Source organism: Micromesistius poutassou (assembly GCF_964030765.1).
Source record: "Micromesistius poutassou genome assembly, chromosome: 2".
NCBI lineage: Eukaryota > Metazoa > Chordata > Actinopteri > Gadiformes > Gadidae > Micromesistius > Micromesistius poutassou.
The window spans coordinates 2,624,584-2,635,885 of NC_140272.1; the positions used below are offsets into that span (position 1 = coordinate 2,624,584).

General features: G+C 43.3%; 3 protein-coding genes across 5 annotated transcripts; 2 read left to right on the plus strand and 1 right to left on the minus strand.

Moving 5' to 3' along the window:
* Positions 1 to 920: 920 nt before the first annotated feature.
* On the plus strand, positions 921 to 7,660 carry h6pd (hexose-6-phosphate dehydrogenase (glucose 1-dehydrogenase)). 3 transcript variants are annotated; one of them, XM_084464311.1, is made up of 5 exons: positions 921 to 1,006; positions 2,667 to 3,322; positions 3,423 to 3,540; positions 3,739 to 4,008; positions 4,833 to 7,660. In XM_084464311.1, the coding sequence occupies exons 2-5, from the start codon at positions 2,675 to 2,677 to the stop codon at positions 6,182 to 6,184; spliced, it is 2,388 nt and encodes a 795-aa protein (XP_084320437.1). In that variant the 5' UTR covers positions 921 to 1,006; positions 2,667 to 2,674; the 3' UTR covers positions 6,185 to 7,660. The 3 variants fall into 3 exon arrangements, with proteins under 3 accessions (XP_084320437.1, XP_084320435.1, XP_084320436.1); XM_084464309.1 differs by lacking the exon at positions 921 to 1,006 and adding an exon at positions 1,206 to 1,224; XM_084464310.1 differs by lacking the exon at positions 921 to 1,006 and adding an exon at positions 2,177 to 2,332.
* Positions 7,661 to 7,839: 179 nt separating this feature from the next.
* Positions 7,840 to 11,236, minus strand: LOC311338962 (uncharacterized protein). Its single transcript, XM_084464314.1, has 9 exons — positions 11,152 to 11,236; positions 9,798 to 9,846; positions 9,601 to 9,642; positions 8,901 to 9,027; positions 8,688 to 8,750; positions 8,513 to 8,592; positions 8,283 to 8,413; positions 8,080 to 8,146; positions 7,840 to 7,975 (listed from the first exon to the last, which is right to left on the minus strand). Exons 4-9 carry the CDS (start codon positions 8,972 to 8,974, stop codon positions 7,917 to 7,919), a joined length of 474 nt encoding a protein of 157 aa, XP_084320440.1. The 5' UTR covers positions 8,975 to 9,027; positions 9,601 to 9,642; positions 9,798 to 9,846; positions 11,152 to 11,236; the 3' UTR covers positions 7,840 to 7,916.
* Positions 9,116 to 10,967, plus strand: cenps (centromere protein S). The gene is made up of 5 exons (XM_084464315.1): positions 9,116 to 9,681; positions 9,805 to 9,928; positions 10,052 to 10,085; positions 10,420 to 10,486; positions 10,710 to 10,967. The coding sequence occupies exons 1-5, from the start codon at positions 9,655 to 9,657 to the stop codon at positions 10,827 to 10,829; spliced, it is 372 nt and encodes a 123-aa protein (XP_084320441.1). The 5' UTR covers positions 9,116 to 9,654; the 3' UTR covers positions 10,830 to 10,967.
* Positions 11,237 to 11,302: the final 66 nt, after the last annotated feature.

Here is an 11,302-nt window from a genome sequence, read left to right on the forward strand (position 1 = left end):
TTAGGTGGCCAAAAGGTCACTTGCTTTGTTTCAGGTAGGCCTGCACTCCATAGTTGTAGACAGCTGACCATAACAGACCATTACAGTACTAAAAAAACAAACAAAGAAATACATTGTTTTCTTGATCCAGCTGATAGAAAGTAAACAACCAGCAACCTTTAAGTTTAACCTTTAAGCAATGCACAACAACGCCAAAAGGGGGCGCGCTGGCCTACATGATTTATCACTGATTGCTGCAGCTTACATCTGCCATCCAGTGACAGGTGGGGGTACTCTTCCTAAAACTGTAACGCATCTTAATTTCCTTCACTATTAACATAAACAGTCAATGATTTATTTTGTATGTCAAGTGAGGGTTCAAGAACCCCCAAAGCCCGCCCTGCAATCACATGGTCGTTTACACAAAGACCCGAGTGAATATTGCAATATGCTTGACTGCACACCATTGACTTACAATGTAACTGTTTATTAGCAATCCTACATGTGTTCATTCTTTTATCTTATTTAAAGATATATAGAGTTAAAAAAGTTTAAACCCAGCATTATGATATAGACGCACCATGATCAGGTACATTTGTGTATAATCTAAAGCAAACGTATAGCTCGGGTTTGGGTCTTAGCCAGGGCGTCAGTGCGGTTAACTCTGTTATGTGATCCTTGGCTGTTTTTTCTGGGCTGACTATTGTTGTCGTCTCCTTTTGCCATTTTTATGACGCCATTCGTCCTTTCTGTCAGAATGCATAGACTAAATTGTCACGTCAGCCCAGATTGTACGCTCGTTCTGTCTTTGTACGCCACGCTTGCTTTTGTGCGGACGTATATGTAGATTAAAGGCTTAAAGTCTATTGGCCTACTGTTGCTTTAACCGCCACCCGCTACACGAAGAACCTGTCAATGAAATGAGCGAGGGTCACGTGACTACAATAGGAAGTGTCTTTGTACCAAAATATGACAGCGTGTTGTAAGAGAGTCTGACCGGCTGTTAGTGAGCGTTCACCCTGGACAGGTTTGAGTATTTTCCATTTGTTTCCAAATTAACTTGATCGCTCTCTGTGGAAGACGTTTATAATATTGATTAGGTATACCATGATTTCGAAAGAAAGCGGGGTATTATGGGGCATTGACGTGGCTATGGTGCAACACGACCTGTAGTGATGGCCATGCAAATTACTACACCTGCTGTCAACAGGCATCCCACCAGAGAAACCGGTTGGCCCAAAATAGGCAGGTGTCTTCGTATTGGATCGAGCTCCAGATAGTCATACGCTAGTTTGTGGTATTGATATATAAGTATACATAGTATAAGTACTTTTTTATGTATACCTTGAATGGACTTATTTTTGTTATTGTCTCTTGTCACCCCTTCACATCTCATAAGTTGTCCTTGAACCTTGTTAAACTACAGTGAGAATGTGAATGTATTGAAAGAGAATGAAACCACATTCTTACGTTAATTTTCCATACATGCTCAAAGAAGGGAAGTAGCTATCCAGTAACTCAGTGACTGTAGATTAATCGTGTCCCATTTATGTCTCAAAATCCTACTATTATCCTCAGTGAGAATGACATGTACCCTCTGTCTATGTTCACTATGTTTAGGCTAGGACTAATCTCAAAAGGAACCTTTGTTTTAAGTAACTTAATAAAAAGGCACCTTTGTTTTAAGTAACTTAATAAAAAGGCCTAAACAAATAATCAAGTTAGCATGTTCCCGGATTTGGACAGTTTGCCCTTTGTTTGCTTTACCACAACGCAAACATGATTGGTGTAATAATGGTTTACCAGATGCTGCTCCCAGTATCAAAAGTCCAAATCAAAAATGAAGCATTCCTCTATATTCAATTCTTTTCCAACTATTAATGCTATCAAAATGTACAATTAATATGGCCTTAAATCATAAGACCCTCCAAGTATATGTAACCTGAATTACTACTAAAATATACATAATCTTCATGGGGGTTATATATAAGCACTGCACTTATAGATCAAATGTTACAGAAATATATCTTATCTATATGATCTTTACACCTGGTGATGTATGTGTGTGTAATCTGTCCTAATACTTTTACTGGATAGTTGGACAAGCTTTAAGGAGAAAAACAACAGGGTTGTTGTGTTGCAATCCGTAGCTCTTCAGGTTGGACTTTCCAAGCGACTATCAACAGCAGCATATCTTCCCTGAATCGCTATTGCATTAAGTGAATCCATCCCCAGCAGCAACGTGTAAACTGTACACGCCTCTTGTGTGCGTTGGCAGCAGTTATTCAGCTTGTGAGCGTGCAACGGCACCACGTCGTCTTCCAAGTTTGGTGGGATTTTTGTGCAGAAAACCGTAAGAAATGTGCTGCTGAGTCATTTTTATGAATTTGGTCTCTCTCAGGATCGTTATCGCTAATATTATTTTCAAAGCTGTTTTAGCTGATTTTTTTGTTATGCAGTACAGAATTGATTTAACTTTGACATGCTATTATTTAGCAAGATGTAGTTCAAGGGTTTAATTGTTATTTATGTTCATGCATATTTGTGATTGTGTTTCCAAAAATGTGGTTGCATGGTCAGTTTCAGAAGTTTTAACTTTGTATCGGAGGCTTTTGATTATTGGGAACACAATCCTTGTGTACTCACTCATTGCTCAACGACACTGCATTTACTGACTGTGTCTACAGGAGCTACCATGTGGCCTGTTCTGACGCTGCTCCTGCTACAAGCCATCTGCTCTGCCCAGAGAGGCGTCCTCACCGAGGGGAAGCAGACCCAGCAGGCAGGCCACGTCTCCGTGGTCATCGTGGGGGGCACGGGTGACCTGGCCAAGAAGTACCTGTGGCAGGGCTTCTTCCAGCTGTACGCCACGCAGGCCGGCAGCGGACACACCTTCTCCTTCTACGGCGGTGGCCTGTCGCCAGACGAGCAGGCCACGCCCGTCCTCTTCGACATCCTGAAGCATGTGTCCTGTTTGCCGGACACGCCCGTGGAGCGCTGCGCTCTGCTCAAGGACCAATTCCTGCACCTGGTCCAGTACCGGCAGCTGAAGACCCCGGAGGACTACCAGGCGCTGGGCCGGCACATCCAGGAGACCCTGCAGGGGGAGGGCATGGTGGAGGCGGGCCGGCTGTTCTACCTCTCGGTGCCGGCGTTCGCCTACGCGGACATCGCCGACCAGGTGAACAGCAGCTGCCGGCCGGCCGGCGGAGTGTGGCTGCGGGTGGTTCTGGAGAAACCGTTCGGTCATGATCTGAGCAGCGCACAGACGCTGGCCAGTCAACTCGGGGGCTCCCTCAAGGACGAGGAAATGTACAGGATTGACCATTACCTAGGGAAGCAGGTGAGAATTAGGACGGAGTCCAAAATGAAGCTCATGGTATTTGTTTGAATATATTTTTTATGATTCTTCTTCTTATTTTTATTATATATATTTTTTAAAGGTTGTTTCAAATATACTGCCGTTCAGAAAAGTCAACCAGAAGTTTTTGGATCCTATTTGGAACAGGCAACATATTGAGAGAGTGGAGATTGTACTCAAAGAGACCCTGGATGCAAAAGGTGACAAATCTACTTTTTGCGTTTAAAAGCGTTCCAAAAAGCGTAATTAATTCATCTTTGATATGGTGACTTTTCAGATCTCATCAAAAGCGAACACATTGCTTTAGCGATGCAAATCATACAAACACCTTTTTCCAACAACATACATAATACAACAAAAAGGTGTATTTTATTCCTTTCTTCTGTTTGTCTCCAAAGGTCGGATTCCTTTCTACGACCAGTACGGGGTGATACGAGATGTGATGCAGAACCATCTCACTGAGATCATGACCTTGTTGACCATGAAGGTGCCCCAGACTCTCAGCAGCTCGGAGGAGGTCCTCCGCAACAAGCTCCAGATCTTCAGCCTCCTGCAGCCCGTAGGGACCAAACAGGCCGTGATTGGCCAGTACCAAGCCTATACCGCGGAGGTCCGAGAGGAGCTGAACAAGACCAGCGATCAGTTCAGTGTCACACCAACCTTTGCTGGTGAGTTTCACGAGTGTCACTCTCGATGATCGATTCCCTCAGACATTGAGATAAAAAAAACAATATTTCTTTTTTCTTCTGTTGTTTTGACTGAAAACATCAAAGCTGTAACAAGCAGAAGAGCAAGCGATGGTTAAACTGCAGTTGGACACTTTGGACAAGGAGGGGATTGTTCGTTATATAAATAACTATGCAAGATATTTATCTAATCTCATCAGGGACAATAAGTCCTTCCAAAGACATCATTTGGCTTTTATAAGGTCTGTGCCTGACCCACACACTTACAAATTGGCAAGTAAATATATCAAAATGAATAGCTTCTCTATGAGCATATTTGTAGCAATAAAAGTCTTGGTTCATTCCTCTCCTGCGGCGTTATGCTGAAGGTTGAACCACTCTCTCTGGGTGTTTCATAGCGGTCTCTACAATATGCAGCTGGTGCTGCTGTTGGTTGACATTTGGGCATTTGGTCATGGCATCATCTTGACCTAAATAAAAAGGGTAATTGAAAAAGCATGAATATAACTGGTTGGAATGTGCTTGTTTGAAATGAGACAATTGCCAACAATTATAAGTAGGTAGAGCTTTTCGGTATCTTTTGGCCAAAATCTCAGGGAGAACCCTACAACATTTAATAAATGTAAGCGTGACAACGCCAGCCTATGAAGTAATCATGTCGATGTCTACCAAATTCATGTAGTTAAACATAATTCAGTGTTTAACTGCACCAGTCAGTGAGAACCTATTTTATTCTAGCATGGTTATTATTAATGATGAGTTAATTGCTGCTCAGTGTCGACTGAAGCCCTCTGCTTTGTCCTCAGCGGTCATGATGCACATTGATTCGGCGCAGTACGACGGCGTGCCCATCGTCCTGTCCTCGGGGAAGATGTTGGACGAGCGGGTGGCCTACGCACGGGTTCTCTTCAAGAATGACGTCTTTTGTGTGCAGAACCCCAACCACATCCACTGTAAGCCCAAGCAGATCATCTTCCACTTTGGACACGGCAGTCTGGAGCACCCGGCCGTCCTCGTCACCAAGAACCTCTTCAAGCCGGAGCTAATCGACGGCGAGTGGAGGGAGGTGACGGAGCACAAAGACACCACTGTCCTGGGCTTCCCCATCTCGGACTACTATGTGCAGGCTCCCAAGGTGGCGCGCGAGGCGTACGCCGAGCTGATTGGTCACGTGTTGAGCGGAAGAAAGGACTGCTTCATCAGCGCCGAGAACCTCCTGGCCTCCTGGGGCCTGTGGACCCCTCTGCTCCACAGCCTGCGGGGCACCTACCCCCGCATCTACCCGGGCGGCGAGGAGAACGGCAACCTGCTGGACCTGCGCCTGAGCCCCACGGAGCTCAGCTACGCCAGCGACTCGGTGGTCATCATCAGCCCCGAGCAGATGGGCGGCACGGCGTCGGAGAGCTTCCAGGTGACGCAGGGCAAGTTCCGCGGCGACGACATGGTGTCGGCCTGGGGGGAGGAGCTCATCGTGCGGCTGGCCACGGACCTGCAGGCGGCGGCGGAGGCGGCGGTGAGCGAGGGCGGCGCCTTCCACCTGGCGCTCTCCGGCGGCTCCAGCCCGCTGGCCCTCTTCGAGCGGCTGGCCCAGCACCACCTCAGCTTCCCCTGGCGGCAGACCCACGTGTGGATGGTGGACGAGCGGTGCATGTCCCTCCGGGAGCCCGAGTCCAACTTCCACAGCCTGCACGAGCACCTGCTGCAGCACATCAGGATCCCGTACTACAACATCCACCCCATGCCGGTGATGCTGCGGCAGCGGCTGTGCGTGGAGGAGGACGGCGGCGCGCTGCTCTACGAGAAGGAGATCGCCCACGCCGTCAACGGCTCGGCGTTCCACTTTGTACTGCTGGGCGTGGGCCTGGACGGCCACACGGCCTCCCTGTTCCCCGGGGAGAAGGCCCACGAGAGGCACGGGGACAGCCTGGTGGCGCTGACGGAGAGCCCCGTCAAGCCCCACCAGCGCATGAGCCTCACGCTCAAGGCCATCAACCGGGCTCAGAGGGTCGGCCTGCTGGTGATCGGCAAGCTGAAGCACGAGCTGCTGACGCAGCTGAGCCGCGTGAAGAACAAGCCCAACAAGTGGCCCATCACAGGGGTGCACCCGGCCAACGGCAAGCTGGTCTGGTACCTTGACTATGATGCACTGTTAGGGTGAAGGGATACCAGCGTCTGGTTTCCCTGTTTGAACATTGTACTGGCTTTTGACCTATAATGTTTAAAGTAACTACAATTTGACTTGACCCAAAAATCTTTTTTCTCTGCCCCTCATGATGCCCACCCCCTATTTTTGGTCCAAAAATAGCTAATAAATTGCTATTACTTAAGAGCTTAGACCAGTTTGGCGTTATTAGGCAAACTAAGTTGACGTGCATATCCATTCATACCTTTTTAGAGCCATCCAATATGCATGGATGTGTGAAAACATCCAACCTTTCTTTGAACCTTTTACTTTGAATCAATACCCATCTTGCTTGAGTCTGGTATCAGATGCCTGACACAGCGAAGGGCTAAGGAATAGTCAAGCATTGTTTGTTTCACCCATTTTTTATTAATTTGATTTTCCAGGTTAAGTTTTGTATTATTTTACAATTCATGAAAATTATTACAATTTATAACATCAGGGTCTACAGGGTCTAAAATATTTAGCAGTCTGACCAATCAATAGATTTATACTACTAATTGTGTGTGTGAGAAATGTCTTTCAAATTAAATCTCAGGTGAGTAAAGTCTACTAAGCTGCATTGTAGAATTATATTTTTATATTGTTGGGTCTCTAATAGTGGTTTTAAAGCACACTGCCTAGGCGTGGGTTTTATCCTAATTTCCTTTGAGATTTGACTTGCATTATAACATTACTATTAAATATAGTAACGTTTGGTGTAAATTCTATGTAGCCATCGTTCATTTATATGCCTTTGAATGACTCCTACTTTAGATTTTATTTTTAGCATTAGCCTAGATCCATATCCTAGTCATACGGAAGGAACAAAAGCCAAATGTTGAATGAACCTTTTTAGCATTGAGCGTGCTCGAACTAAACAGCGCAGATTGAAAAGGTCAACCAAAAGAGTTTATATTTGGCATAGTTTCAGACTGAGGCTTAGAATGTGTAGGGAGGGGGTCTAAAGCAGTCCGTCGACAACCAGTTTTAGACAGGTATTTTTCCATGACATCTGAACTATGTATTGCCGCCAGTGAAATGTTGAATGCAAATATGAAGCTAATAGGAGTTACAGCCACAGATTATCAAGTTGATATTTTTTTTTATGCATACTACTGCTGAGGTTAGTCTGCTTACGGGTAAACAAAAAATGGAAGTCTGATGAGAAGAAAGAGTCTTGGTAAAAAAGAAAAATGAAGATATTCTTAATGAGAAATAGTCTATTTGAATTTGAGAAAACTATTTAATTTGAGTGCCTTAATAGGCACTCTTTGATTGAGTTCAGGATGGTGGTGGCAGAAGTACACAATACCCTAGAAAGCTGTTAGTTAATGTAAAATGTGAACAATGAATGTCAGACCAATTGATATGAGAGAGTGGTTTACTTTTTGTTCGTTTTTTCTGTTCTTAAACTGTTAAATAATTACATTTTAGACCATGCAGTAGATAAATGAATGAAACAATTCCTCTTTACACAACCTGTGTGTACTTAACTATCAATAAAACTAAACCTTCAAAGTCACGTTGTCTGGTGTGCTGCGCACATTACCAGAATGTGCAAGGCCAAAATGTAGGATTCCTTATGTTACTCTTCCTTTCAAGTCCCCCGCATAGTTTCAGGTTCCACGTTGGGGTGGGCATGGAAACGCCATGAAACATTAATGCAGGGTGTTGGGTGTCAACCTGGGACAGCTGGAATGGTTTATTGCTCCATGTGCCCTGCTGCTCACTGAGCCACAGGAAGGCTTTTCATTATCCACATTCCCCCCTTCACCGCGAAAAAGGCTGTTGAGATACACACACACACACACACCCAGTTAATTATCTTGTTTAAATGTGTGTGTGCCAATGTGTTTTTGTTAAGTGTATCACCAATGAATTCAGCTTACTGGTACTGGCGACGCAGGCCACCGTTAGTGCAAGGGATAGATAGTATAACTCCGGGGTTGTGTTCGCCTGCGGGTTTGTGTAAAAGATTCATTCACTGGTGGTTTCTCATTGCAAGTTTAAATGAGGTAACATTATACACATTTCTGCTTGCATCCAGAGAAAATGGAAGGGTGCTTTAATAACATAGACTGGCTTGGCTTACGCAGGATGTTGCTGTCAGCGTGAAGATGGTGGTACACAACCCTTGGCCAAATGAAATCAGGCCGAAGACATGGTAGGCAGCCCTGAAGCTCAAGGGAACTGGCTCTATCACGGTGAACAACACTGAAAAACCTGTTTGGACAATTCCATACGTAAAGGTGTCAAGACTCAAGTCGTGGTTGTTTATACATTTGGTATGTGTACAATTGCACACTGCTTTTTGAAATGTACCTGACGCAATAATAGACATGGCCAGGAAAGCTGCGAGATTGTTCAGAAGAGGCTGCTGGCAGTACCTGGAGGATTTGGGCCTGAGGTTAAAACAGAACATTTAGTAAGTCCAACATAATCCATCCAGACATATTGTATTTTGTCCAATTGTATCTCATCTTTTTAAAATTTTTACCTTCCCATCACATAGAACTGGGGGACCAAAACAAATGCCAAGCAAATTGCATTGACTGTTTGACTGCAAATAAAATATTCAGAACGAGTAAAATATGTACAAAAATGTAAACAGATATGGACAAAAGTCTATGTTGTATAGATACAATAATAAAGTGGATTACATTGACATGAACTCAGCTATTGTTAAAACATCCACCAAGCCAACACTTACAACTTCAGTCTTTCATTGCTGGGTATCCGTCTGCTAGTATAATGTATGAGGTAGACTAGCATGTAATGAAACATCTTGAATCCAGGAACGTACCCACAATGCCTCGAGTGGAGACCTACTGACTACCCTGAAAGAATCAAGAGAAAATATTGTATTTCCCTCTCAAAGCTTCAACCCATGAGAGCAACATATTTCCTACCACAAATGCACTCCCAAAATGTTAACTTTCTACATTGTAGTATATGTAAGAGTAACATACATAATTCTATGCACAGCAAAATACTATATTACGTATATAGGCTAATATAGCACATTTCACACAAGGGCTTCACAAAAAAGAAAAGATCATGTAAACAAAAGTATATAATTAAAATAAGATAAGGACATTGACAGTGTTTAAACCTAGAATGTATTTATTGCTGAACGTAGTTTATAACTTAAAAGGTTGGCAAGTAAGTTAAACATTTTCCTTTGAATGTAAAAACAATACTTAAAACAATATGCATATATATTATAAGAATCGGATACTCCAACCACTAGTAAGTGCTATAATCATTGTACACCAAAAAGGGGAGGAAAGCGGAACCGGTAGTGTTGGACGCTGGGAACTTTGTGTTTTTTTGCCGCGAAATTAAACGAGTTACTGAGATGCATTGTATAGTTTAACTTGCTCCCACCTTCAAAATACAAGTGGACCTACCTGACACGTTGAGTCTTCAGCGATACATTTGGTCTCTTCACACTTTACGCAAGAATGGCAAACGAAGAAGACATAAATCAGGTAAAAACATGGACGCTAACTGCAATTTATAAATGATACGCTATAACGCTACAACCAGTGAGGTAACATGAATGAAATGACAGTGGAAAACGACAATGGACGGCCTTCCTTTTTACCTTTCAGAGACTACGGGCAGCTGTACACTACACGACGGGACGGATGTGTCTGGAGATCGCAACAGATCAGGGCAGGGAGTTCAGTCCACAAGCGATAGCAGCCATAGCCGAAACAACATTCAGACAGTGTGGTTGGTTCATTGTTATTTGACCAAAATTTGCAAATGCAGTTTAATGATTAATTCAAGTTAACACATGTAAAACTGTATGACTGCTGTGCACAAATGCCTTATATTTGGATATTACATTTTCAGATGTATTTGCTAAAGACTTGGAAGCCTTTGCCAGGTAATACCCAATCATGTCCCTGATCAGTGTAACTATAGAAGGCATTTTGTACCGACATATTTTGACTAAATGTAAAAAAAAAAAAAAAAATTGTGGGTGGTAGTGGTTGCCAGTCCACATACAACAGAATCGAATTGGAATTCCAGCCCAGTGCTTACATTTAATAGGCCCCTATTCAAAGTGCGAGTGATTAGCCAATACAAGCAATTACTTATAGATAGATCAGTCCAACATCTTAGCCAGTGGATTGTCGCAATTGGTAGACTTATCTGCTCCCCTAGGGTCCATTTAAGTGTTTAATTTAATATAGCATATTTTCTTTCTGGATTTGGAGACATGCCAAGAGAAGCACCGTGACGTCAGACGATGTAAAGCTCCTGGCTCGAAGAAGCACTGCACTGGCGAGTAACTTCCATGATATAGATTTAAACATTTAAAACTTTTACATGTAGCTTGCAAAAATAATGTGCAGCCAAAACAACCAAACTAATGTTATTTTTTTTAACGAAACTCAATATTGCTGGCCGGATGAGGGGAACATCCATGATTATACAATAACATAAGTGGCAAGTATTTTACAGTACACTGCATTTTTTTTTTTTTTACATTGTTTATTTGTTCCAGGCCAATTTCATACAAAGGAAGAGTGAGTTATTGATAAAGGAGCCAAAACATTTGAAGAAAAGCGCTGGGAAGAAGGATAACAATGACCAGGAAGACAGCAATGCTGCAGCTGATCTCTAAATATTTAAACACATGCCAATTAATGGCAAACCCTCTGCTTGCTACCAACACTTCTGCCTGTGGCCATTTCAAAACCATTAACTTAGCTTTGGAAGAAAAGTGGTTTTAATTGTATATTGTAATAAATCGATTTTTGTATTCAATTGTCCATTTCTTATGCTGTAGGTATTGGTGCATGGCTCATGATACTTACCTCATATTGCCAATACCACTTTCTTAACGTCAATTAAATTCTAACATGATTTGTTACTACACAACCTACCGTGTATAGATGGTTACCAAAAGTTGAATCTATCAAAAGCAGCAAAAAGGCAGGTACTACCCCACATGTCAGAAGGCCACACAATGAAAGTGTGGAAACTTCCATCTTCGTCCCTCAGAACACAATCCAGTCAGGGTTCAGACGGAGACCTCGACCAGCAGAGCCCAAGGTCCCTAGATATGCGAATCCAATTAGTTGGTTATGGATGAAA

Coding starts and splice junctions, on each gene's coding strand:
- h6pd (XM_084464311.1), top strand. CDS start 2,675: ATGTGGCCTGTTCTGACGCTGCTCCTGCTACAAGCCATCTGCTCTGCC. Junction 3,541..3,738: donor AGAGACCCTGGATGCAAAAG/GTGACAAATCTA, acceptor TTGTCTCCAAAG/GTCGGATTCCTTTCTACGAC. Junction 4,009..4,832: donor TGTCACACCAACCTTTGCTG/GTGAGTTTCACG, acceptor CTTTGTCCTCAG/CGGTCATGATGCACATTGAT.
- LOC311338962 (XM_084464314.1), bottom strand. CDS start 8,974: ATGTTTCATTACATGCTAGTCTACCTCATACATTATACTAGCAGACGG. Junction 8,751..8,900: donor AGCAATGAAAGACTGAAGTT/GTAAGTGTTGGC, acceptor TTTTATTTGCAG/TCAAACAGTCAATGCAATTT. Junction 8,414..8,512: donor CATGTCTATTATTGCGTCAG/GTACATTTCAAA, acceptor TTGTCCAAACAG/GTTTTTCAGTGTTGTTCACC.
- cenps (XM_084464315.1), top strand. CDS start 9,655: ATGGCAAACGAAGAAGACATAAATCAG. Junction 10,086..10,419: donor GACTTGGAAGCCTTTGCCAG/GTAATACCCAAT, acceptor CTGGATTTGGAG/ACATGCCAAGAGAAGCACCG. Junction 10,487..10,709: donor CTCGAAGAAGCACTGCACTG/GCGAGTAACTTC, acceptor TATTTGTTCCAG/GCCAATTTCATACAAAGGAA.